The 27,000-nt window shown below is 34.5% G+C and overlaps 1 protein-coding gene across 1 annotated transcript; it reads right to left on the bottom strand.

Moving 5' to 3' along the window:
* Positions 1-18,219: 18,219 nt before the first annotated feature.
* On the bottom strand, positions 18,220-19,482 carry LOC108909507. The gene is made up of 4 exons (XM_018713876.1): positions 19,413-19,482; positions 19,153-19,193; positions 18,962-19,100; positions 18,220-18,854 (listed from the first exon to the last, which is right to left on the bottom strand). The coding sequence occupies exons 1-4, from the start codon at positions 19,480-19,482 to the stop codon at positions 18,220-18,222; spliced, it is 885 nt and encodes a 294-aa protein (XP_018569392.1).
* Positions 19,483-27,000: the final 7,518 nt, after the last annotated feature.

Genomic DNA, 27,000 nt, shown 5'->3' with positions numbered 1-27,000 from the left:
ATAAGAGGATTGAAGTAAAATACTTTATATGAAAGTTGCTGCACCCCTGAGGCGATATACCCTCTTAAAGCAGGTGATTGAAATTTTCAAGAAAGAAATAATGTTTATTCATTTAATTTCAATAAAGTTACAAAAGAGTAATAACAAGATCAGTAATACCAATAACAATAAGAATATTACAGATAATAAGAATAAACGTAGTACACCCACTATAGGCATAGCCTGTGCGTGGGGAAGGTAAAAAAAGAGACATAAAACCTAACGAACAAATACGATTAATTTTAACATAATAACAACAAGATTATATACAGTCTACACATTAATTAATAGTATTATAAGATACAATTTACAATTTACACCATAACATGTAATATACATAAGAACACGAACATATTAAGCAAATACTGAATAATTAATTGATTTAAGTTCCACAGCATCATGGATATCCTTTCTAGCAACAGAGAAAATAAAGTTTTTTAGTGCTTTTTTGAAAGTAAGTGTAAATTTCATGGACTGTATTTTATCTGGCAATAAGGCATATAACCTCGGACCAAGGTAAGTATGACTTTTTTGTCCTATGCTTTTATTTTTTCTTTGAGTTACAAACATTTTACCTTTGTTTCTTGTTTCATATTTATGTTCGCTGACTATTAATTGACTTTTATTTTTGTGTTGATGTATAGTTAGGAAGTAGAAGAATAGTTGCCGTAGGTCCATCAAACACGCTTCAATAAAAATATCATCCGAAGGGTAAGTAGATATTTTTTTAAACATGATTTTAATAATTGTCTTTTGTACTATTTCCAGATTACGTAATATACTCTAACTTACATTTCCCCAAGCTACAATTCCATAAATTAGGTGCGATTGAACCAATGAGTTATAAATAATTATTAGAGAATCATGGTCAAGTATATCCCTTAACACTTTAAACTTATGAAACAAGAATCTTACAAAATTCACATTTTATTTTTTTTCCTGATATAACAGCTATGGATTTCTTTTTGTGGGGACACATAAAAGGTACTGTTTATGCCACTCCTGTTGCCTCCTTAGAAGAACTACGCTTAAGAATATTTCAGGCAGCAGATGACCTTCGCAATAACCAAGAACTGTTTGTGCGAGTGCGTCATAACTTCAACAGACGTATTAGGTTATGCTTGCAGCAAAATGGAAACTATTTCGAGAATATTCTTTAAATTTTTTTTGCATTTCTTGTTTTCCGTTTGTATTAAATTTTATTTCAGATAAATAACTTTACCTAATACAATTATCTCCCATAGTCATAAGTTATCAAACATTTTTCATTAATTAACAGCAAATTATTCTTAATGTTATTATTAAATTACCAGCTTATTGACAGAAAGTGTTAATTTATTAATATGATAAATAACTATTTATTTGTTATGACATCCGCCTACTTTATTTCAACAAATTTTCGCAATTATCCCTTTAGTGAACGATGATGCATCTATTTTTTTTTTTACTAGAAAACTATCGGTTTTATCGAAAAATTACAAGAAGTAAAAAAGTTGCACAATAAATCAGCCTTCCCAATAAATATTTTTAAATAAATAAATTTAATGAACGATGACGCATCTAATTTTTTTTACTAGAAGACTATCGGTTTTATCGAAAAATTACAAGAGGTAAAAAAGTTGCCCAAAAAATCAGTCTTCCCAATTAAATAAATAATTTGCTTCATATAAAAAAAATCTAATAAAATATTGCAATGGGATTGACTGTTTCACTCTTTTATAAAATACGCCAATGATCGAACAAATATTGAAAAGTCGTCTCTTTATTACTAGGATGCTCATACCAAGTTTCGTGTCTCTAGCATTCCCCATGTTAATAAAAAATTAAAATGTGAATTTCAATCCCCTCCTTTAAGAGGGTATGTCGCCTCAGGGGTGCAACTTTCATATCATGTATTTTTACTTCAATTGCAACATACATGCAATCAAAACCTTTACGGACAGCCAAGCAGCTCTGACAACTTTTAGATCCTATCGATGCAATTCAAGAATGGTATAGAATTGTCAGAAAGTTCTGATGTGGTTAAGAAATAAAAACAGAGTGACATTGGTATAGTATCCAGATGAACGAGAGAGAAGGTGCTTCGTCGAACTTTATTAGAACAGAACCAGCTCTTGGCATATCTTCTGCTACTGCTAAATCATCACTCCTGGTTTGAGAACTTGTGGGGTGAAATATAACTTTAGGAGTGAGCCATAATAGATCACAATGCCGTAGTGGAGGACCAGTTTTTGGATTACTCACCACAAACCTAACCTAAACCAACGTAAAGACTATATTGAAGCAGAAAAGGTGGCAATTTGAGAAATATTTTAAACGTTAACTATCATTGAAGGACGTGATTTTTGGGGAGGCAAAAGTAATATAATATACATAACTCTTGACTGATCTTTTTGGCGATAGGGTTTATTTAATTATATCTTATACATTCCCAAAGAGAATTCCTAGTAATAAGAACAGGTGAAATGCTCTTGAACATATTCAGATTCATTTCCAAGACCAGCAGAAGAGAAAGGGCTAAGAATGGCTCAATTGATTCATTACATGCCCGTGGAATTCAATATATATAAATTTTTGTGATGAATAGCCGGCGACGCCCTGCAGAAACCTCTACATATATGAATGGAGCAGCGAGTTGCAAATCCTTGCTTCCTGCATAATCCATCATTTGAGAATAACCGTTCGCAATCACGTTGAAATTGACTATTTTGTTTAACCTACAGCCACTGTTAGCAGTAACATTCATAAGACTGATCCGGGAATGAACACTTCACGATGCGATTTCAATGAGAGATAGCCGGCCGCGGCATCGTGAACGGCATCAGTCTGGCTCTCTCGCAGACGTGAACAAATAGAAATTTATATGAAGGCGGCGGAATAGAATGACCGCTGGCGTGGGTGATTCGTATACTTAATTGGTTCCCACAGTCTCGCGATTATTATTGTTACAGTGGCGAGCGGGCACTAAATTTTTATGGAGGTCTAATATGGCATTTACATCTTATACAGCGCGTTCCACTACGAACTACACAAAGCGTTACTGCATTGCGTCTAAAGCACTGCGTATTGGTAACGTGACCTTTTATCGTTTTCCATGAAGATCATTTTTTTGTTACAAGCTCTAATGTATAACGGCTCAACAATGAATTATTGGCTTTATATCGAGTGTTCTAAATATCTGTTTCACGTGGAATGTGAGAGGTTTGGATTTCAATTGGCGGCATAACCCCAGTTTGGGTGTCATGTCATGGATCTGGGAAAATCGTTAGTTTAAATAATACCGAGCAACGATCTGGTCTGGCTCTTTAGGAGCTGGGATTTCCAGTAGGTTTGTGTACCTTCTCCTTGATGTTATCCGTACCTAAAGAACGTCAGGGGTTCCATTGATAGCGAGTTCGTAGGCAGCTTTAGGAAGATGGATCTACGCTCTAATTTTGGCTCCGGATACAAACTGATGCACTGCATTTGTTTTTAAGAGTTCAAAGTTTTAAGATTTCAACTGATCCTGTACGAGTTTTTCTCAATGATTTTAATCTTAGGTTTATTAGCACTTCGAGTCTGAGACTCTGATGTCTTGTTCACTATCTTTTGTGTGTGGTGGGACTAGTGGGTAGTGGCTAGGCACTTTAGTTTATATTCGAGGCTTTCGTAGCTTCGAGGCAAGCTTGAGGAGCTTGGTTCACTGCGACTCGTAGGAGTGCTAGTGTGTGGCAGCTGGAGAGTTGTTTTACCGTTTTCAGGGTCTTCAGCGTAGGTAGGACAGATCTAGGCAGATGGCTTGAAGGGTTTTGTGAGCTAAAGAGCTCATATGGTGATTTTTTAGGAAAAAACCTAATTGGGACAATATTTAAAGAAATATTGGTTTTTATATATCGCCACGGTAGCGCAGTCGGTCGAGAGTGCGATGGCAAGCATTTCTCGGCTAGGCTTCCTACTCTGGTCCGGGTTCGATCCCCGGTGTCGGCACTGGCAATGTCGATGGATAATGGGTGTTTGTCCGCGTTTTTTCAAGTGTAGCCCCCTTTCGCACAAGCCTTTGGCTTTTGGATTTGGGGGTTGTCTCATTTCTGTGGTGTGTTTTAAGTTTATGTTTATGTTTTATTGTTTATTTTTTGCTAATATGCAAGGATTATATATAATGCAAATAGAATTTGCAACGAGTGTTACTGATGTAAAGAGCTCATGTCGAGTGTATACTCTGGCCAGAATTTCGTCTCTGGTTAATATTCCGCGGAAAATCAGAGTTGACGTTCAATCGCAGGCAGGGGCATGTCCGCTGGTGGCTCTCCTGCGTGGTCCGGTTTAGGGTGGCCATCCTGTCTGTTTTTCGTCTTCTGGAACTAGAAATCCCTTTGCGATGGCTCCGTTGAGCCTGAAATTCGAACGGAAAATGGGTTTATCGTCTTTATTTTACGTCTTTGACAACGTGAACTGCTGCAACGGGATGATTTTGGGCTGTTAGGAGCGGCGTGAAGGTGGAATCTTGGAAAGGTCGGTGAAAATTTCCAACCTCCTGCCGCTTTGTTCTAATAGATCGCTGTTGATTGCGTCGTTTTTGGGCGATGTTGGCTACTGCGTCTGGAGCAGTCTGTAGCTGCTTGGAGCGGTTTTGAGAGCGCCGATGGGTTCTTGGAAGTTTTCAAGTCTCGCTGCATCTTTGCGCTGGAGCTCTGGGTCGTTTGAGACATTGTCCTCAGCTTCCGCTGAAAGGCTAATTTTTGTTTGAACTATATTTGAGTGAAAGTACTCAGTTTTAGTTCAAATAATTAATAATTAATTATCAAGACATTCAGCTCTTATGAAAGTATTCAGTAGATTTCGAAGTACTTGCATAATTAAAATTATATTAAAAATTATCTTGTAAGTTGAGATAAATCAAATTGTATTGCTTGAATGGATTTTATATCATAATTAAACTAAATATTCGCATGAGTAGTTCAATTTGTTCTTACAATTCCGGTAAAGATTAATGTGTATTATGCCATTATCTTCATAAGACCGCTTAGGTTTAGTTTGGTCCTATGAACAACGCATTTGTTGTGTTCATTGTGTTTTTGTGGAATAATAACTTGCTTTTCGCCCTTGATTTAAACATTCTACACATGTCGAGTCCGAATTTGTGTTATTTTTTATTACATTGAAATGAAAATAAAGTCCATTATTTTTACTCAATGTTCATCGATACCATTAATTAAGGTATGCAAAAGATATCCAATTCTACAGAAAAGAATTGCTGATATTGCGGGAAACAATAACAACAGTAAACAATTAGGAACAAATAATTAATAATACAGTGATTCACAAATTGTAGCCAAAAACGAAACCTCGTATCCTTTGGCGAATTTTAAGGGGAGTCTTTCCTATATATTTTTTATCTAGGACGCTTCGTCAAAAAGATACAGGGTGTTAAACTTCAAAAAATATTTAATATAAATATTTTTCTAAATAATTTTAAAACTAGGAAGGGAAATAATTTGAAATTGGGCACACGTATTTATGAAAACATTGTCCAAAATCTGGATTTGTTTCCTAAAATTGACATACTCCAGTGGCGGAGACACAGGGCATCGGTGGCATACTTTTCTAAATAAAATAGTACGCCACTGCTTTACGCTAACAACCATGATATTTTCGGATTCATCTTTCAATTTTCTACAAATTAGTACTCTCTTATATTTTTCGAAAAAAGCCTGATTTTCGAGTAAAACTTAGAAAACCAACTGAAAACAATATTATTTAAATGACATGACGAGCGCTAATCATTCGGTTATTTATTCGAAAAAAGAAACTAATAACATTAGTCATCATTTTAATGATTTTATTTAGGTCAAAAATATCTCTATTTCCACGAACACAGGCCCGACGAAAATGTAATTGGTTCGAAATTTATTGTTGCTTGAATCTGATGAAAAGCATTATTTATTCTTAGTCCACTATGTAATTTTAAAAAGTATTATATTCGAATATCGAAGTGTATAAATATCTAATGGTGACCTTGACCATGACTTTGACCATGACCTTCAAGGTCAAGTTGATTTTTTCAAATGGAAACATATTTTTGACATCAGAAATGAAAAGAGCAGAAGATTTTACATCCGACTATGACCTTGACCATGCCCTTCAAGGGCACTTGAAGGTAATTTGAAGGTCATTTTAGTTTTTTGTTGCAAAATTCATTTCCGTCTTGCCGAATAGTGTACTCGGGGGCGCTGATCGCGAATATGAAGTCAGAATTTGAAAATATTCAAATCCAATATGGCCGATCAATTTTTGGTAAACATTTTTAATATTCATATGGATTAACACTTTGAAAATGTTTCAACCTACGTTAAAACTCAAGGTCGAGCCGAGTATTCGACATATTGGATCCGCCGTATCAGATTTAACTATTACTAAATTGTGAGCTAGTCTGAGTTCAAAAACATTTGAATAAAAAATGCATGCCGCAAAGGGTTAATGGAAAATTATGGCGAGCCCCACATATCAAAAAGAAAAATATGAACAAAATTAAAGTTTTGCCTGCAAAATACTAGAATGACCTTCAAATGACTTTTGAAACTTAAGGTCATGATCAAGGTTATTTTCGAAAGCAAAATTCTCCGCACTTTCTAATTTGGTCTGAAAGATACCGGTTTCTATTTGAAAAATTAACTTGACCTTCAAATGACTGTGAAGGTCAAGGTCAATGTCATAGATGGACGTGAAATGGCCCGCTCTTCTCATTTGTGGTCTCAAAAGTAAAATTTTGCAACAAAAACTAAAATGACCTTCAAATGACCTGGTCATATTCAAGGTCATAGTCGGATGTAAAATTTTCTGCTCTTTTCATTTCTGGTGTCAAAAATATGTGTTTCCATTTAAAAAAATGAATTTGACCTTGAAATGACCTTGAAGGTCGAGGTCATGTCCCCCTCAAAACCCTACAACTTTTTTTTTCATTAAGCCCTTAACTTAAGAGATATTCACGTTTATTTTTTAAAATGGGATACCCGGTCTATATATTTATTTATTTATTCATCCAGTTTAATAATATTGTCATATAAACAAAAAATACTTATAAAAATAAAGCCAGTAAGCACAATTATCCTTATTATTTATCTTATGTCTTTATGTCTCATCAGAATTTCTGAAAATATTATTAAAATGGTGCAACTTACTATGTTATTACGTTGGCAATACCAAGAGCGGCAAGTAGTGATGGACTAATCGCTTAAGTGTACACCTACAAAAAATATATTAATTACTTTTTACTTTTATGAATGCAACTATCAGTTTTAGTCCAAATATTATCAAAAATGTGTAAAATTATGAAATATTGACTGAAAATGGTCTCAATAATTTCACTCAATGATTGGATTCACCTCGTACCTTTTATTTTACTCACAGTCAGACCGATTTATTTACAGTGTATATATAATTCTTGTTATTTCATCAAAATAAAGACAATATATACAACCCGTAAAAAATAAGGGACGCCTCTGTTCGAATATAAAATATTCGATGTTTTGATGTTTTTGAGATCAAGATACCGGCCGCAATTATAATTCACCCGGCGAAGTTACACATAAATGATTTTGGTATTGGTTATGCTTTTAAATAAGAACATTATCGGCAACTTAGACGTATGCGTGGGTGCGCGTCCTCCCTCACGGTGACACAAACAAATTAAAGGGTAACCCGGTGGTGGGTGTCTGTCTGCGCCACCCCCCATTTTGGTCATGGCGTGGGAGACAACGTAAGACACTTCTTTATACGACGAGCTTACTCATACGATTTGCTTTTTGTGTGCCTCGCATACACTGCTTGGAAGAGAACATGGAACGCGAGAGGTATTATCAAATAATGAATGAAAGTTTACAATAATTATTACACATTACTATACAGGCTGTTTTTAAATGAAGTAGCAAAAATGGTACCAGTGAATGTAGAGCCAAAAATAACAGGATTGAAGTAAAAATACTTTATATGAAAGTTGCATACCTCAGGCGATATACCCTCTTAAAAGAGGGGATTGAAATTCACATTTTAATTTTTTTCTTTAACATGAGAAATGCTAGAGACACGAAACTTGGTACGAGCATCCCACTAATAAAGAGGTAAGTTTTCAATATTTGTTCGATCATTGGCGTATTTTATAAAGGAGTGAAACAGTCAACCACATTGCAATATTTTATTGGAAATTTTTTTTAAGCAGCAAATTATTTATTTAAAAGTTGGAAAGACTGATTTATTGCGAAACTTTTTTACCTCTTGGAATTTTTCGGTAAAACTGATAATTTTCTAGTAAAAAAAGTTAGATGCGTCATCGTTCACTAAAGGGGTAATTGCGAAAATTTGTAAAAATAAAGTAGGCGGATGTCATAACCAATAAATTATTATTTATCATATTAATAAATTGCCACTTCCTGTCAATAAGCTGGTAATTTAATAATAACATTATGAGTAATATGCTATTAAATAATGAAAAATGTTTTATAACTTATGACTATGGGACATGTATTGGGTAAAGTTATTTATCTGAAATAAAATTTAATACAAACGAAAAACAAGAAATGCAAAATTAAATTTAAAGAATATTCTCGAAATAATTTCCATTTTGCTGCAAGCATAACCTAATACGTCTGTTGAAATTATAACGCACTCGCGTAAACAGTTCTTGGTTATTGCGAAGGTCATCTGCTGCCTGAAATATTAAGCGTAGTTCTTCTAAGGAGGCAACAGGAGTGGCATAAACAAGACTTTTATGTGTCCTCACAAAAAGAAATTTATAGGCGTTAGGTCAGGTGAATGTGCAGGCCAACAAACAGGGGCATCACGACCACGACCAATCCAGCGATTCGGGTAATTTAAATTTAACCATTCTTTAACAAGTATGCTGGCGCCCCATTGTGCATATACCACATCACCTGATGTGTAGCGAGGGGTACACCCTCAAGTAATATTAGAAGATTTTCGTTCAAAAATCTAAGATACTCGGCCGCTCCAAGCCTGTGTGGAAGAATAAAAGGACCTACTAGAGTATTTCCTACAATTAATCCAAACGTTTAATCTGAAATTATGTTGACATCTAGAAACAAATATTTCATGAGTACTTTCTTCCGATCATGAATGAACATTATGAAGGTTTACCGCACCTACTGTTTGAAAATTTAGTTTATCGGTGAAAAGTATATTCATTAGGAAATTTAAGTCATGCCTGGAAATATTAATGTACCATTGACAAAAATCCACGCGGTTAGGTAAATCAGGGTCACACTTGGAGCATGTCGACATATTCGTCATGGGTATAAATATTATTTACCTTTATTATTCTGATAATAAATTAATCAACTCATTACTAGTACTCATTATTGGTTGACAGAAAGTGTCAATTTATTAATATGATAAATTTATTTGTTATGACATCCACCTACTTTATTTTTACAAATTTTCGCAATTACCCCTTTAGTGAACGATGGCGCATATAAATTTTTTTACTAGAAAAGTATCGGTTTTATCGAAAAATTACAAGAGGTAAAAAAGTTGCGCAATAAATCAATCTTCCCAATAAATATTTTTAAATAAATAATTTGCTTCATATAAAAAATTTCTAATAAAATATTGCAATGGGGTCGATTGTTTCACTCCTTTATAAAATACGCCAATTATCAAACAATATTGAAAATTTGTCTCTTTATTAGTACGATGCTTTCATGTCTAGCATTCCTCATGTTAAAGAAAAAATTAAAATGTGAATTTCGATCCCCTCCTTTAAGAGGGTATATCGTCTCAGGAGTGCAACTTTCATATAAGGTATTTTTACTTCAATCCTCTTATTTTTGGTTCTACATTCATTGGTACAATTTTTGCTACTTCATTTAAAAACACATTCTATACGTATACACAACTGAAACAAATTAAAGAAACAAAAAATAATCTTCATGAATTTTTTAATGATATTCGAAAAGATGTATCTCAGTGAAAAATTTTCGTATAGAGATAAAAAAAAGTATTTTGAAGCCTCTAGTTTGAAGATCCTTAGACAAAAAATTTTTTTGAACTACGGATATCGAGCAATCGATACAAATACCTCGAGAAAAAAAAATTACAAATTTTTTTTTTAGTTTAAAGGTCAGTTAGCTTATTTATTCAGCTTAAAATTTTCAATATTTGGAAAGTTTCCGTACGTCTATTGGTTGTAACACTTTTGTTTTTAATCATCGATATCTTTGCAAGAAATTATTGCACAGTAAATCCAAAGGCGGTTTTGAAAACTTAAATAATCTCTTAAGATTATAAAGTCTTTCCGTCGGCGCATTTTTGAATGGACTTGTGAATCTAATTGTAATCCTGTGAACATAACGAACGACGAACAAAATGCAAAACATTTTAAAATTCGGTTGTATGCGGTTACATTTTCAATAATCTTTATAAGAAATTGTCATCTTTCAGCAATATAATTTAGTATTATAAATTAGTGGTATACAAATTTAACAATGTTTAAAGTTTTTCAATTTCGTGGGCATTTCAACGTTCCAAGCCACAGCCACAGCTATGGCCAACTTTATGGCTTCCATATACGAGTACCTCTTAACATAAATTGTTTTTCGTTCAGGATTAGACGTCTCACTTTCACTGTCGTCCAGTGTATGCTCATTGTCTATACAGTCATTGACACGGCGGCTGCTCGAGCTCGGTTCGTTTATTTGTTGAAAATTAAAGAGGGATTAGTCACGAAATGGAGGAGTGACATTTTAAAATGTGAGATTTCTAGTAATTTGGTATTCATGCGCGGGAGAATCACTTCCTCGTTCATGCAGTCGCTACGAATTTAAATTTGTTGGTATACCTTGTTTACGGGGGTATGGTAATAGATAAGTAGGTACGTGATACCGAAAATGCTTGTTTAGAAGAGGAAGATGCAAAGTAGAGGTCTTTTAATATCTCGTGAGCCGCGAAATGCGCGAAAGGCGTGGCGTATCCCCATAATTCTTCTAATAAGCACGTTGTGAAAATATTGACTCAGAACTAGACCATGTGCATCATTACAAGCAGACATGAACTAAGGCGCTCGGGCATCAATAAAGTCAACTGGCGAACGTTCGTTATATAAATTTTTATTGTTTAAATTAAAATAATAAAGAATAGGGCATTTTATTATGATATTTGTAATCGGATCAAAAGCTTGAGCTAGAGCTCGAGAGAGACTGTGAATAATAGGTGTAATGTTTTTAGGACGTAGAATAATTTAGGCGACGGTCGGAAATATGTTTCTGCGCATATGAAGGTCAAAGCTCATAAGATTTTAAAACATCTCTAATACTGTCGATATCTAATATAAAATTAACTAGTCCGTACAATAATTGTTGAGATAGAATTCCAAGAAAATAAGCCAATAAAGTTTTGTTATCGGAACTACTGTCACAATTTACCGCAGCAGAGGCATGCCTTGAAATTTTCCGCGTTATTTACAGAATTTTAAAATATTAACACGCTGGTGCAAAAATACGAATAAACAAAGAAATATTCTGGTATGTTGGTTTTAATTTAATCAATTAGCCACAAATTCTGAAAGACACTAGCACTAGAAAACTAGATTTTTTTGCGTAATCTATCTCCACACGTGGTTTTGATTGCTTAATACCAAAACTTAAATAAATTTTTATATAGCTGTAATATTTGCAAAATCAATTAGATATTTAGCTAATAATAATAACATATATGTATATGCAGTTTAATACATTATCTCTCGAAAAGGTATGTACATCTCACGACACTCAACTATCACAGCAAAATGAAACGCCGGAAGGGAAATGGAAAAGTAAAGAAAGCATTGTTAGTTCGATTAATAGAAAAGCGTATTCATTTACAATACACGAGCGTTCTCTGAGCGTTTTTATTTTTACAAGAGACATGAAGTACAACGAGGATGGTATTACTAGGAGGTTTATAGAATTATTTGAAATTGCGGAGAAACTTGATATTATACAGGTATTTAGTTATAATATCACGAGCAGGAATTTTCATTTAGTCCATTCAGTGACCATTTTCCAGTATAATTTTGCCAAACAGAACCGATTTTTCTAAAAATTTGGATTTAGGTTCTACCTACCCTCTATTTCAAAGCTCAGCTTGTACCGGGGATTGCTTTTACTTTGGGGGGGGTGGATGCCACCCTTCTCGGGGGTGAAAAATGTTTAATTGAAAATAATCCGGGAATGGATATATTGACTAATTCTAAGCAACTTTTGTTCTATAAAGTTTTTTCTGAAGTCAATCCTATTCGACTTATTCGCGAGTGAAAGTGTACATTTTTTAACCAAAAAAAAAACACTTTTTCCGACGGTTTTTGCGAATAACTCAAAAAGTAAGTATTTTATCAAACAAATCATTCTTATAAATATGTAGCTTATAAAAAAAACAAAAAGGATGGTGTGTTTATGGTGTCTGTAGACTCAACACAAGCGGAGTAATAGCTTGTTGAAGGTTGGTTCTTATTTTTAGTCAAACGCCAAAATTGAAAGTTTGAACGTGAAATAACCAGAAACCAATGCATTTTTCAGGGAATACTCATAGAACCTTTTTTAAAGTACTTGAAAAAATCCTAAGCGAGTTATGACGAAAATAAAGTTGGTCCATATTTTTTTCGGCGATAAAAAACGTGGAAATCTCCCCCTAATTACCACCCCAATTGAAAATAATCGTTACCACTTTACAATTTACTTTATTTATGTCCTTGTAATATGCTCTAGAAGTTTGACCGGTTTAAAGTGTTTAGTTTTGAAAAAAGTTGAGTTTGAAGTGAAAAGAAAATGTTTGTATTTTTGGAAAAAATTGTCCTTTCTTCAAAATAACCCAAAAACTATAACTAGGATAAAAATTAAGTTTAAAGTTTGCATATAGGGTCAGTTGGGGTAATCGTGAACAGGGGTAATTTTAAACAAGCTTCATAACTTTTGAATTTGGCGGGTAGTAACGACGTACAACGGCATCCGTGACATGTGGATTTATGTTTTATTATAGTACAGCAATAACGATTTCATTGTGTTGGTTTTCTGCTTGTGGCAGTTATTTTTCGGAGATACGACTCAAAAGTTTGTTAAGCAGAATTTGCTTTTTAAAAGTGCATAAATCAGATTTTGATAAAGGCAATTTATTTATATAGTAGCGTTCATTATTGAATGAACAATGTGAAACCATGTTACTTTTTTAGGTTAGGCTTCACAAATTCATAGTAGATGTGTGTTTACAATTGCCCCGTTAAAAAATTTAAACCGGGGTAATTGTAAAAACATTTAAGGGGTAATTGTAAACGCGTTTCTATATACTCTCGGAAACACAATGGTGCGAAATTATCAGAAGAAACGACCGAACATTGAAAGATACAATAAAACAGGACAGACAGGGAGACTGACAATATTCCTATTGCCGTTATATATCAAAGGATTAAACAAAGAAAAAATACCATGAAGCCTACGAGTTTGCAGGACGCAGTCTTGCAATCCCATCTTCATAGATGCAGAAAAGACCTTGCGAATTGCCTTATAGCTCGAGCTAGAATAGGCTAGAATTTAGAATTTATAGAACAATAAATAGTTAGTTTACATTTGCCCCAATATTTGTATATTTTTTTTCCTGGGTAATTGTAAACACCCTTTTTTTTCGGTAACGGTTAACAATGTTAAGTTGCACGTTTAAGGCATTCTAGAAGGTGTTTCAGAGAATGTCTAATATTAAGGTTATCTTCACAACTGTTAAACTTCAAATTTTAGACTTTATCAAAGTTGATTTTATTAGAATCGTTTACAATTACCCCAACTGACCCTACAGGTATTCGTAAATAGCAACTTGTTCAAGCTCTTTCAGCTCAATTCCCTACAAAAATAAGATCTGAAAACTTATTTGATCTTATAGCCCTTGAAAAAACCTACAAAATGGTTTTTTGAAGGGCTTGATGGCGTAAAAACTAAGCGAGTTATGAGTAAAAAACACAATCACATATTTTTGCAGATATCAGAACACGTATATTAAATCATTGATGAATATACATTATAGCTATATTTTAAGAATAGAAATAGGGATTGTGGGAATAGGAGAAAAAAAAAAGAAGAGAGTGAAGAGGATTTGTGATTATTTATGTTATTTGCAACAAAAATTTTTTTTATAAAAATAAAAAAATTTAAATCCATATAAAAATAAAATTCTTATTTTCCCTATTTTTGATTGCAAATTTTAATCAGTAAGTTTTTTTTTAAAGTTTGATAGAAAAAATACATTACATTTTAAATAATAAAAAGATTGTATTATATTTTAAACTAAAAAATTTTTTGAACTATAATTGTTCGATTGTTTTGCAAGGGGTGGTTTTTATAAGGGTTGAAACTTATAAATAAATAATAAAAAATTAAAACAGTAAAGAAATCTTAATATAATATTAGTGATATTATGATTAAACTATTCCAAGATGCTGAATAATATTTTTCAAAATTATTTTTTAAGGATTACTGCCATGTGGGGTGGTTTTTAGTTATTGACAATTTTCAATTCATCATAATTACTTATTTAAAGATGATTTCAACCTATTACACGTTCGAATCTACAATTCTATAATTATTTTCGAATAGAGGTAGTTTTCACCCCTAAAAAATAAAAGGCAACCCCCGGCACAGGGTCAACTTTGAAGTAGAAGGTGAGTAGAACCTAAATCCAAATTTTGGTGCAAATCGGTGCTGTTTGGGAAAATTATACAGTAACACCTTATTTTACTTTCAATGACTGGACTAATTCAGGTTTTATAAAAAATAATATGCAACTATATGGATATTTTATTAATCCGCTCTCAAATAATAAATAGGAAAACATTTCCACGTCATTTTTTATTATGGAGATCTTTGCCCTACTATAACCGTAAATTAAAAAAATATATTGTTAATAATAATATCAGATCTTTAAAAATTGTATTTACAATAAAATTAAGTAACAGAAAAAAAAACAAAGTGATATATTTACCAAATAATTAACAAAATTGTTCCTACTTGGTTTATGAATATTAAAAAATATGAAAAAATAGAAAAACAAATTTTCATAAGTTAGCCAGCATACTTATCTATTTACATATAAAATAACGCCGCCAGCTTTTCGTTTGCCTCCACATTTAACAAAATAATTTAAAAAACATAGTGAATGTTTTTATAAAACAGGTTTATTCGTCCGTCTTATAAATTTGCAAATTTACTTATAATGTCTTCACAAAATTGAGGATAGGTACTAAGACTTTCCAATAGTTCTTTTTCTATCGTTATTACTGATAAGTTGTTTAAGCGCTTTTGTGTCATCGTATTTCTAAATCTTAATGCGCTTAAGATATAAAAAGTTTCTTTCTATCGAGACACTTGTTGCAGGAATTGTTAAAACTGGGGTAAAACAATTTATATATTTCCGAAAATACCATTTTAAATTCCTTGTATAATATTTCTATCGTTTTTTGAACTTCTAAATTACGAAACTGTTCGTCTCAGTACAAGATATTAAGTTCGTTTTTCAACGTCTATATTTCAAAAACGTTTAAGTCCATTTGTAATAAACATTCAAACGATTTTTCGGGTTTGTTTGCATATTCGGGAAATTTTGAGGAATCTATTAAATAAAAAAAAAGTATATCATGTAAATTCCCAAAACGAGTAGGTACTTCATCTTCATTCATCTTCATCTTCATCTAGTGGTTGGTCCTAATAAGTCCCATAACACCGCGGCCTAATTAGGCCTATTGTGCGTCCCACTACTAGTCTTATTCAGCAAGTAGATTTGTCCTTTTTACAAAGTCCAAAAGCTTCCTTGCTGACACTTCTCTCAGTTCCTTGGGTTCCAAATGGGGTCTCCCAAGGAGCGCCATTCTGCTACGTGCAAATCCCGGGCACTCGCCCAGGATATGCAGAGAAGTTTCATCCGCCGATTCACATCCTCGGCAGACCGGACTGTCTACAAGCTTTAGCTTATGTAGATGTTTCCTAAAGTGACAGTGTCCCGTTATGAGTCCTGTCACTCTCCTGAGCCGGATTCTATTCAAGCTCAGTAGCTCATTCGCTCTTCCCTTCGAAGGATACTCCATAAGCTCCTTAGAATGGCTATGTCCTGGCCTTGAAGTCCAGTATTTCCTATGTTCTGTCTCTGTCCATTTGCCCAGAGCCCGCCTGACCACACTGGGAGATGTGCCACAGAAGGGCTCCGGGCCAATGAACACTGTCTCGGATCCCTTCCTAGCAAGTTCATCCGCTTTCTCATTTCCACAAATGCCTTTGTGCCCTGGCACCCAACACAGTCTGACTGTATTGTTGGTGGCCAGTTCAGTCAGCATTTGTAAACAGTCCCACACCAGTTTTGAACTTACCTTGTGTGCGGCTAAAGCTTTAATTGCAGCTTGACTATCAGAGAATATATATATGAGTTTACGTCTATAACCTCTACGTACATTCTCTGCCAGACACGCCATTATCGCGAAGATTTCTGCTTGGAATACAGTAGGGAACTCCCCCAGACTGTAGCTTGCACTCCATCTGGGTCTGAGTCCATATATTCCTGCACCCGTCCCTCTGGTCATTTTGGAGCCATCTGTAAACCATACTAGGCTCCACCTTTCCAGGGTATTAAACCTTTCCTCCCACTCGCTTTGATCCTCTATTCGAGTCTCAAATGGCTTGTGGAAGTGAAACTTTGGAACCATCTTGTCGGATACCATCCCAAGAATTGGTTCCGACATAGATGTATCTTTGATCCTGGAGTGGGAACCACCCCTCCAGTCATTATTATTCCTGAGTCGATATGCTGCTAGCCGCGCTTCTCTCTCCACCACTATATGCAGCGGTGGCAGATTTAGCATGACTTCTAGTGCAGCTGTCGGGGTCGATGCCATCGCCCCCGTTATACCTAAACAGGCCAATCTCTGAATTCTATTCAGTTTTTCCTTCGCTGTGGTCTGTTGTGTTTTCTGCCACCATACCACAGCGCCGTAAAGAATCCTGGGTCTTACTATCGACGTATACAACCAGTGTGACATCTTTGGTTTCAGTCCCCAGGTTTTCCCAATAAGGCGGCGGCATACACACAGTGTCTGCTTCGCCTTACTCACCACTTTTTCCAAGTGCGCATTCCAGGTAAGCTTATTATCCAGTATCACTCCTAGATATTTTACTTCCCTGGAAAATGTAATGCCCCTCTCCCCTATTATAGGTTCAGAGAGTCCAGTTAAATTTCTTCTCCTAGTGAAGGGTACTACGACCGTTTTGTCAGGGTTTACTGACAGTGCCTGCCCCTTACACCAGTCATCTATCCATTTCAAAGCCTCTTTCATGAGTTCTGAAACGATAATATTATGTTTCCCGACTATGAGAACGACCAAGTCATCCGCATAGCCTTGTGTATAAAACCCCTTTCGATTAAGGCCCTCCAGTGCGCCGTCCACCACTAATCCCCATAACAAGGGAGACAGTACGCCTCCCTGGGGGCAGCCCCGGCCTACCTTACACCTGGATGTCTCTCCCGAAAGGGTAGCTGTTACTGTCCGGTTTCTCAACATGGTATCTATCCAACGACACAAAGTGTCTTCAAGGCCCCTGTTGCGAACTGCCGAATTAATAGATTCGAAAGGTGTATTGTCAAATGCCCCTTCAATATCTAAAAAAGCTGCCAAAGCTAGATCTTTGTCGTCCATTGCCCTCTCTATCCTAGAGACTAGGCTATGAAGGGCTGTGTCGACTGATCTGCCTGCCTGATAGGCATATTGGTACCTGTGCAGAGGATTTGCCCTCAATACCCCGTCCCTTATATGCCTGTCAACTATTCTCTCCAACGTTTTCAGGAGGAAAGATGTTAAACTTATCGGGCGATATGCCTTTGCCTGGGCATACGATGGACGCCCTGGTTTAGGAATAAACGCCACGTTCGTCGATCTCCATGCCAGCGGTATATAACCAAGTGCAATGCTGGCTCTGAAGACGTGAATTAAAACCGGAGCTAGACTGTCTACCCCCTGCTGTAACAGTACAGGTAGGATTCCATCGGCTCCTGGTGATTTAAATGGGTCAAAAGAACTTATTGCCCATCTTATTCGTGACTGACTCAGCACCGTCTTGGCAACCTCCCAGTTCTGTCGAGACCCGGTTGTTACCGTTTGCTGGTGATCCCAGTCATGTTCATCTCCATGGTTTAATAACCTGGAGCCTGGAAAGTGAGTAGAAGTAATTCCAATGTCTCCCTTCCAGTTTTAGTATATTCCCCACTCGGTGCTTTAAGAGACCTGAGTTTCGTATTTCCATTCGTAGAGAGAAGGCTCTGGAGTTTAGCACACTGTGGGACACTGTCAATATCCTCACAGAACTTCCTCCATGAGTCTCTCTTCGCTTTCCTAATTTGTTTATTATACTCAGTGAGTGTTGCTCTATAAGCCTCCCACTCTCTTGTCCGCTTTGCTCTATTGAATAGTTTTCTTGTCTGTCTCCTCAATTGCGTGAGTTCCTTGCACCACCAGGGTACGGTGTGCTTGTCGGACCTCACTTTGATAGGACAGCTATATTCATATGATCTTGTGACGGCGTTTTGGAGTTCCTCCACAGCCCTCTCAAGATCATATGTGTTCCTTAATTTTGTACAGATTTCCCTAGTTCTGACCTGTAACTCCGTTCTATAGGAATCCCAGTCATTTCTTTTTGGGTCTCTGTAGATTCTTACTTGCGGATTATAATCCGTTATGATTTCAAAGTGGATATGTCTATGATCCGACACTGACGGCTCATTCGACATATGCCACATTGCAATATTATTACATATCGGTCCCGATCCCACTGTTATATCGATGACTTCACTCCTATTTTTATAACGAAGGTGGGCTCGTTCCCGACATTCAAAATCTCTAGATCGTAACTAAAAAGAAAATCTATTAAAGACTCACCTCGATCGTTGACATCGTTGCTTCCCCACACCGTATGGTGTGAGTTGGCATCACATGCCACGATGAGTTGTTTCTTCTCCTTCTCGCACCAGGCTACCAGGTCCCTCAGTTCCCTGGTTGGAGGAGATTCTTTCTTATCCTAAGGGAGGTACGCTGAGCAAATTACCAGTTGTCTGCGTTCCCTCCGATACATAAGTCACTTCGGCCGCCACCAGGTCATCCGTGCAGAACCCTGGAAAAGGAAAAATATTAATACTACTTTTGTAATAAATACAAGCCCTAGGTCTAGTTTGGTGGCTACAATACAGTAAGCCACCATCTGCATTCCTCTGATCCGGGATCCATGTACCCAAGGCTCCTGGATCAAAGTCAAATCCGCATTTGCGCGCGCCACACTGGCACAGAGAGCAGCAGATGCCGCTCTACTGTGCTGAATGTTCGCTTGTATTACCTGGAATTTGACCAGATAATACAGATTTTGGTCCCTCCTGATCTTCATCAGAAGGTCCCAAATCTATCATGCTCTTCTCCAGGTTCCTAAAAAGGACCCTGGTGAAGTAGGTACTTAATTAAGGGGAAAATATTTCTAATTCGTCGCAACTTTTGCGCCGTTTACTTGGTGGTCCAGTAATATTTTTCACATAATTAATATTTTTTAATTTTTTGTCTTTTTTAATTTAGAAATTCTTTGACTAGTGATTTTAATTTGTTTAGAGTAGTAGTTTAAGTTATTACGTCTGAAAAAGGTGTTTTAAGAGATAAAACAAACAATATTGTGAGATAGTTTCATTATTAGCTACCTTGTAGGTATTTGATAATAAGTATTTAATTACGTTAAATTTAGTCTTAATTTGGTTTGTTTTAAGGAAGTTGTTTTTTATTCATTTTAAATTAATACCTGCCTTGTCCTTATCCTTAAAGCATTTGTACTGTCCCTCATACTGACATCAGACACTACCCGCGTACTATGCGACGCGTACGTTAACCGCGAACTGAAGCAACAAGACAAGTATAAGCAGCTTTGAGCCGGCCTCAGTTCCCTCCCAAATCACGTTATTTTAACCGCCTGGCGCGAAGGGGGAACTGTAATAGTAGAATAGTAGATATTAACATATAGGGTGTGAGAACCAAATTTACAGTGAGGCCCGGCCTCAGTTGCTTCATACGACGAGCCGCCACTGATATAAAGGAATTAACTAAAATTTCTTTACAAAGCTGCTGAATACAATAAAAATAGAAGTGGGACAAGAATAGATCCTTGCGTTACACCACATTGTACCTTATGAGAAGAAAATAAATAAATGAAACTAATTGTTATATGGGTAAGTTGCATTAAAACGCCATATTTTAGGGTTTTCTACATTCAACTGTCCCATGTTGATTCGTGTACTAATCACTCTCTATATGTCTTATTTAGCACTTCGATAATATTGCCATTAAATATACAGTAGCAAGCGATTATTCTCGATATTAGTTCCAATTTATGTGGCTTGGATTGTTTATTACCATTCATCCAAAGATGTCCAATTATATTACTTATGAAGAGTTAGGATTACTCCTACAGCCGCATCGTGAAAGATTCGCATCGAATCAAGAGTGTGGAAATAACGCTTATATTTCAAGTAACTGTCCGGCGATAACGCGTAATAACACGACATTAGCGCAAATTGTTATTCCGCAAACGAGATCACATCGTAAAGCTAATCCATCAGCAGTTGGTGTGGGAACCGCCATGCCAACCGCACGCCCGCCGTCTAATGAGGAAATAAGACTAAGTTTAATTAGACGTAGCTTGTAGTGATGCTGTTAGCTAATTAGATGCAGTGCGATTATCTATTTAGAGTGCAACAATAATGCCCACAAACATTTACATCGTTAAGCGACTTCCTTGCAACGCTAAATATTATATAATTTTATTAATAGGAGCGCTTGCACCGATAGGTATACATGAAACAATAAGGTGTGGGTAAAATAAGTTATATTTTTAATATCATACTTTTTAATGGACTGTTTTACGTATTTAGGCCAGGAAATATACAGGGTGATTCATTGACAATGGGAAAATCGAAAGTTGAAGATACTACACGTGAAATGGTGAAATACAGGGTGTTGAAAGTTAAAATTTTAAATCGTTTTTTTGCGATTATTCTGAAAATATGTAGGTTAGCAACTTGAAAATTTGTGAAACTATATTTTTTTAGGCGATGAATAAGATGCGTGTTGTAGTTTCAGCGTTGCTAATAGAGGGCGCCACTTACGACCAATTTTACCGAAAATTTAGTTAATAACTTTTTACCCTGTATGTGTAACATGAAACTTGATCCAAAACCTGAAAGAGCAATAATTTTTGCGTCAAGCGTCAAAAATATTGATTAGATCAAAAGTTATAAACAGAAGAAGTTTATTTATGACTATTGAATTAAACATTTATAAGCTGCGTTATTATTACCAGAACGTTTTGGCGTCGCATCCTCTCATTCCTTTTCAATGTCTAATAAGTCACACGAAATCTGGAATCGATAAGTTGAATAATTTATAAGTTATGACCTTATAAACAAATTAACTAATTGTTAGTCTGGACGATCCCGAGGATCATACACAATCACACTGACTTTTTTCATGGTAGATTTCATAATAATACATTGAAATCTATCTTTTTTTTTAATTTCAAATTTGCAACCTGGAAATTTATTTTATTTTTTAGCCTTAGTTGCAAAATGAAATATACGACGCACGAGCGTGATATAGTTATATATTGTTACATATTCGGAAAGCTTTTGAAAAGAGCTTTAAGTTAAAAGAAGAATCGTCAAGATTCGTTGAAAAACAACGGAGTCACAGACTATCAAATATATTATTTTCAAGCGAATTTCGCTTATTTAACGGCAGGACTATGAATATTATCCTCATTTTCTTCGGACTCGATGTCGTTCGCTTCCCCCACCGTTCCGTCGCGCCGCGGCTCGCCGAAAATCAAGCAACTCAGTGACTTTTGACAGTATTTCTTATGCACTTAACATACTTCCACAAATAAAATATTTTTATCTGGGGAAGTACTCGGGTTGCCAGTTATGACAGTATTTTTTTTACCGCTACCAACCTAATTTGTTTAACAATAGGCCGTCAACTTTGACAGTCTGTAACTCCGTTGTTTGTCAACGAATATTGACGATTTTTTTTTAACTTCAAGTTCTTTTCATAAGCTTACCTAGTATGTATAACTATATCACGCTCGTGTGTCGTATATTTCAATTTGCAACTAAGGCTAAAAAATAAAAAAAAATCCAGGTTGCAAATTAAATTAAAATAGAAAATAATAGATTTCAGAGTATTATTATGAAATCTACCATGAAAATCAGTGCGATTTTGGTAGATCCTCGGGATCGTCCAGACTAATTATTAGTTAATTTGTTTATAAGGCCATAACTTATAAACTATTCAACTTACCGATTGCAGATTTCGTGTGAGTTATTAGACAGTGATAAGGAATGAGAGGATGCGATGCCAAAACGTTCTGGTAATAATAACGCAGTTGACAAATGTTTAATTCAAAAGTCATAAATAAACTTATTCTGTTTATAACTTTTGATCCAATCAATATTTTTTGATGCTCCAGGCTAGTTTTGTAAGTCTTTTGAAGATGAAAAAAAAGTACTTTATTGTTTTCTCGTGGAAATGAACGGAAAAAAGTTATAAGCGAAAAACGTGAATTTACGTAAAAATTGTACAATTAACTACCCTGTAAAAAATCTTCCCCCCATTTTTATGACTGTGGAAACTAATATGTTATTGTACATAATATTTAGCATCTATAGTGATAAATTCAGCTTGCCGAAACAAAAAGTCGCGAAATGGTCATTAGCCAGCTTATTTTCTTGGCCTAATTATTGTATCAGCCTTATTGAAGATTTCTGTGAATGTAAAGAAAAAAGTATTACGACCCGGTGTTAAGTATGGAAGAAGTGGAAAGCAGAATCGATTTTTTTTTTATTTGCCTTTTGAAATAGCAGAAAATACAGTGTCCTAACTTATTCTTAAAAAATCTACAAGATATATGAGACAGCTTACTTCAAAAAGCTAACTGAAAAGAAAATTAAGGCAATTGTGTCACTGACTTGTTTAATACAACGTAGTGAAACTTTCAATATTATGGTAACTTTACTCTGTGTTAAACGACGAAAGTAAAAAAAAACATTTCAAGCTGCGTTTTTTAAAAATATGAATACTAAAAGTTGTATTTTATTTCCTTCCGACTCAATACAGCAATTTACACGGTGTGGAAGCATACTGAATTACTGTTTTAGATCGTCGGTCGGGACGTCCTTCAGGATGTTGATACAAGCCTTTTGGATGGCTTCTACGCCCGCAAACGCTGATGTCCTTTCATCGGCTAATTAATTTTTCCGAAAAGGTGAAAGTCGCACGGTGCCAAACCATTCGAATAAGGGGAGTGGTTGACAGTTAAAATGCGATTTTTAGTAAAAAATTGGTTGCATTCGTGGATCGATGAGATGGCCCATTATCGGATGATGAATACGATGAATACGATGCAGCAAACGCTTTAAACCACCAAGATCAAATTTTGCATTAACGGATTGATATGAACTCTTTGTGGACAATACCCTTGGAATGGTAAAAGCAAATCAACATTGTCATTTGACTCCAAAAGAGATTTTTTGGGTTTTGGCTCGTCTAGCGCTTTTCACTTTGGCGTTTGGTTTCTGGATCATATTGAAAATAATAATAATGTGTAATAATAATAATAATAAATCGTCTTTATTAGAAGCAGATAATGCAAATATAAAAATATAGAAATACAAAAAATAAAGTGAAAAATCGCAAACCCATGACGAAGTCTAGCAAAAGCTATTCATATTAAGCCATATTATGTAAATAACAACAGACAATCGCTCAGAAAAGAAACAATAACACAAATTAAATACAATTACCTGACAATAATCAATAGTTTCTTATAAAAATCCTAGAGTATAAGCTATAAAATCAACTATACACTCAATAAATATGATTTAAATTTATAAGTACTTGAATTTGTTAATATTAAAAATTTTAAAATTATCAGCAAGAGAATTTTATAGAGTGATAGAATTTTGTTAATTATGATTTAATTCTTAATCCATGTATAAGTAGACAATATGAATTTTGAACTTTTTTTTTTCTTGTATAGATATAATCACAGTAATTAAAATAGGAAAGAACAAGTGACTCACATAACATAATTTTAAGACTTTTATTCAGAATATGACGACTACTATAAATTAATCTATGCGAGGAATAAGATTTTTGGAGTAATGTTTTCACACGTTGATTGAACCGTAAGTTACTGTCAAGAGTCACTCCCAGATTTTTACATGGTCAGTAATAGGAATTGGAATACATTCGGTTAAAATATTAAAGTTGAGTCTTAATATTTGTACCTTTTTCTTAGTACCAAAAAAAAAAAAAATTTTGATTTACTAGAATTTAATTTTAAAAATGTAACAGAGTGTAACTCAGAGCTGACAATATTGCGTGCTTGATTCAGATCATTAATATCAAAGTGATAATATAGTTGAGTATCATCAGCATAAGCTTGTACTTTAGATTGTTCAATTGATTCTAAAATGAAGGCATTGTAAATTATAAAAAGTAAGGGACCCAAAATTGACCACTGGGGTACACCAGAAAGTATTTCTAAACTATTAGATAAGATGTTATTAACACATACCTGTTAAGATCTTCCATGTAAATATGAATTAATCAGAGCAAAAATAATAATTAATCATAGCAAACCCATAGTACTTAAATTTAGAACCAAGAAGCTTATGATTAATTGTGTCAAAAGCTCTAGAGAAGTCCAATAAAACTAAAACACTAACTAGTCCCCTGTCCTGTGCTTTTATTAAATCATCAGTGACGGTAGTTAGTGCAGTTGAAGTACTATACCTACCCTTTCCTGAAGCCACATTGCCATTGAGGTAAGAGACTATTATTTACAAAATAGTCATAAATTTGATTATATAACAATCTTTCAAAAATTTTGAAAAGCGCAGGTAATGTAATTATTCTAAGATCAAAGAACGATTCTGAATTATTTTTTATTGCCTTTTTCCACAAACAAGAAAAGTATTGTTTCTCAATACAGCAATTAATTATATTATATTTTAACATAGTGGTAGATATATTATCAACAAATGCATCCGTTTTGATACTATTAATAATGGTATGAACCTCATCAGCAGTAACCAGAGCAAATTTGAAAGATTAATATTATGTCTATTATTTCATAAAAATTAATTTGGTCATCACAATTATTAGATATTACGCAAAAATGGAAAAAGTTATTAATTTCATTAAGGTCACCTGAGGTGGCAAAATAAAATTTTTACATAATTGAATATTGAGAGAGTCAAGAGCTTTCCAAGTCCGTTTACTATTTTTTTGAGAAGCAATAAATTCCAAGTACCCTTTTTTTCTCGTCGTACCATAGAGACACAGTAATTTCGTAAATTTTTGTATTGTAACTGATTAGTGTGCACGTTTCATCACCAGTCACAATGTTGCAAAGGAAGTTTTTGTTCTTTTTGGCTTCCTTGATGATGTCTTTCGATTGTTGAATTCTGAACAATTTTTGGTAGCCCAAATATTGATGTTTTAGAGATGCTCAATTTATTATGGCGAATTTCTACAAAGCCGGTTTCTGAATAAAAGTCAACGGTAATTCTTTTTCCGTGGTTTTTCAATATGATTATAACCTGAACTCAAAACTACAGAGGTCCATAGTAGACCTACACAAATGAAACCTTGACAAAATTTAATCTTAACTTTTATTTTTGTAGATTAAGTAGGTAGTATATTGCATTCTTCAAACAGTTGTTAGTTAAGTAAAAACTGGCAAACAAGTGGCAGACCTTTGAAATTGCGGTTTGAAGTCTTCCGTGCTGAATATCTATTTATTTATTTATATTGTTTGTACAAAGTAACTTCGGGGCTGTCAGTTTAGAAACGGAAACAAGCCTTCTGTATAATTTTCAGTTATGGTTCGTTTGGCACATGTTGTTAATGCCTAAAGAAATATTGCTCTATATACGTTTTGAAACAATAATGATTGACGCACTGTAACATAATAATAAGACCGCTAGGAATTATAAACTTCAAACTATGGTAATTGCAGAGAAAATGGATATTTATATTTGCCATAAAAACTGTGAAGTAGGTAGCTTTGTAACTAACTAGACACTCGTTATTAAGAATTCTGATACTGACTGATTAAATTAGTTGTATGTAATTTTCAGTTTTACGTTTCAGTGAAAAGTATGAGGTAAAGGTAGACAAAACGTAATGCTATGTAGTTATACTAAAAAACAATATTTTTGTGTAAGTAGTTCACGCAGCTACACAGATTGTTAGGCGAAGTATATATAATTACATGTTAATCTAGAACAGAATTTACACTTCACCGTTTTTCAAATATGCCTACTTTTACATTCCTTTTTTACTTACATGTTATTTTTTTCTAGGTTATCAATGAGGACGGCAAGTTGTAGATGACCGTTACAGGTAAGTGGATACCTATTTATTTCTTCTCAAATATTGCTTTTATACTAGCAATGAAAACTCGAACAAATGATTTTGTGACGTCATTACTCGAAAACAAATGACTGTTGAAAGTTGCTTTTTATACTAAAATATGTATTTTTTAAATTAAAAATCGACCTATTCTAGGATTTTTCCCAAAAAAAAATTTGGTTCGTTTTTACTGAATTTATTCCATGCTTTAAGCGCGTATTGTATATTAGTTGTAACTGTCACATAAAGCGTTGATGAGATACAATTTTTACATCATGGCGTACCTCTGTCAAATAAAAAAAATATTTTTTTGACCGTTTGTATTGTAATAGAGTGGGTTGGGGTAAAGATTTTAAAGTATTAAAGAGAAAGGCAAATTTAGAAAAACAAAATTATTAATTTTAATTTTAAAATAAATTATAAGTTTGAGCAAGTGGAGCAAGTTTGACCAATGGGAGTATAGGAGATATTTG

The sequence above is a fragment of the Anoplophora glabripennis genome, unplaced genomic scaffold (assembly GCF_000390285.2).
Source record: "Anoplophora glabripennis isolate ALB-LARVAE unplaced genomic scaffold, Agla_2.0 scaffold251, whole genome shotgun sequence".
Lineage (NCBI taxonomy): Eukaryota > Metazoa > Arthropoda > Insecta > Coleoptera > Cerambycidae > Anoplophora > Anoplophora glabripennis.
The sequence above is the reverse complement of the archived record's forward strand: the minus strand, read 5'-3'. Positions and strand labels throughout refer to the sequence as shown.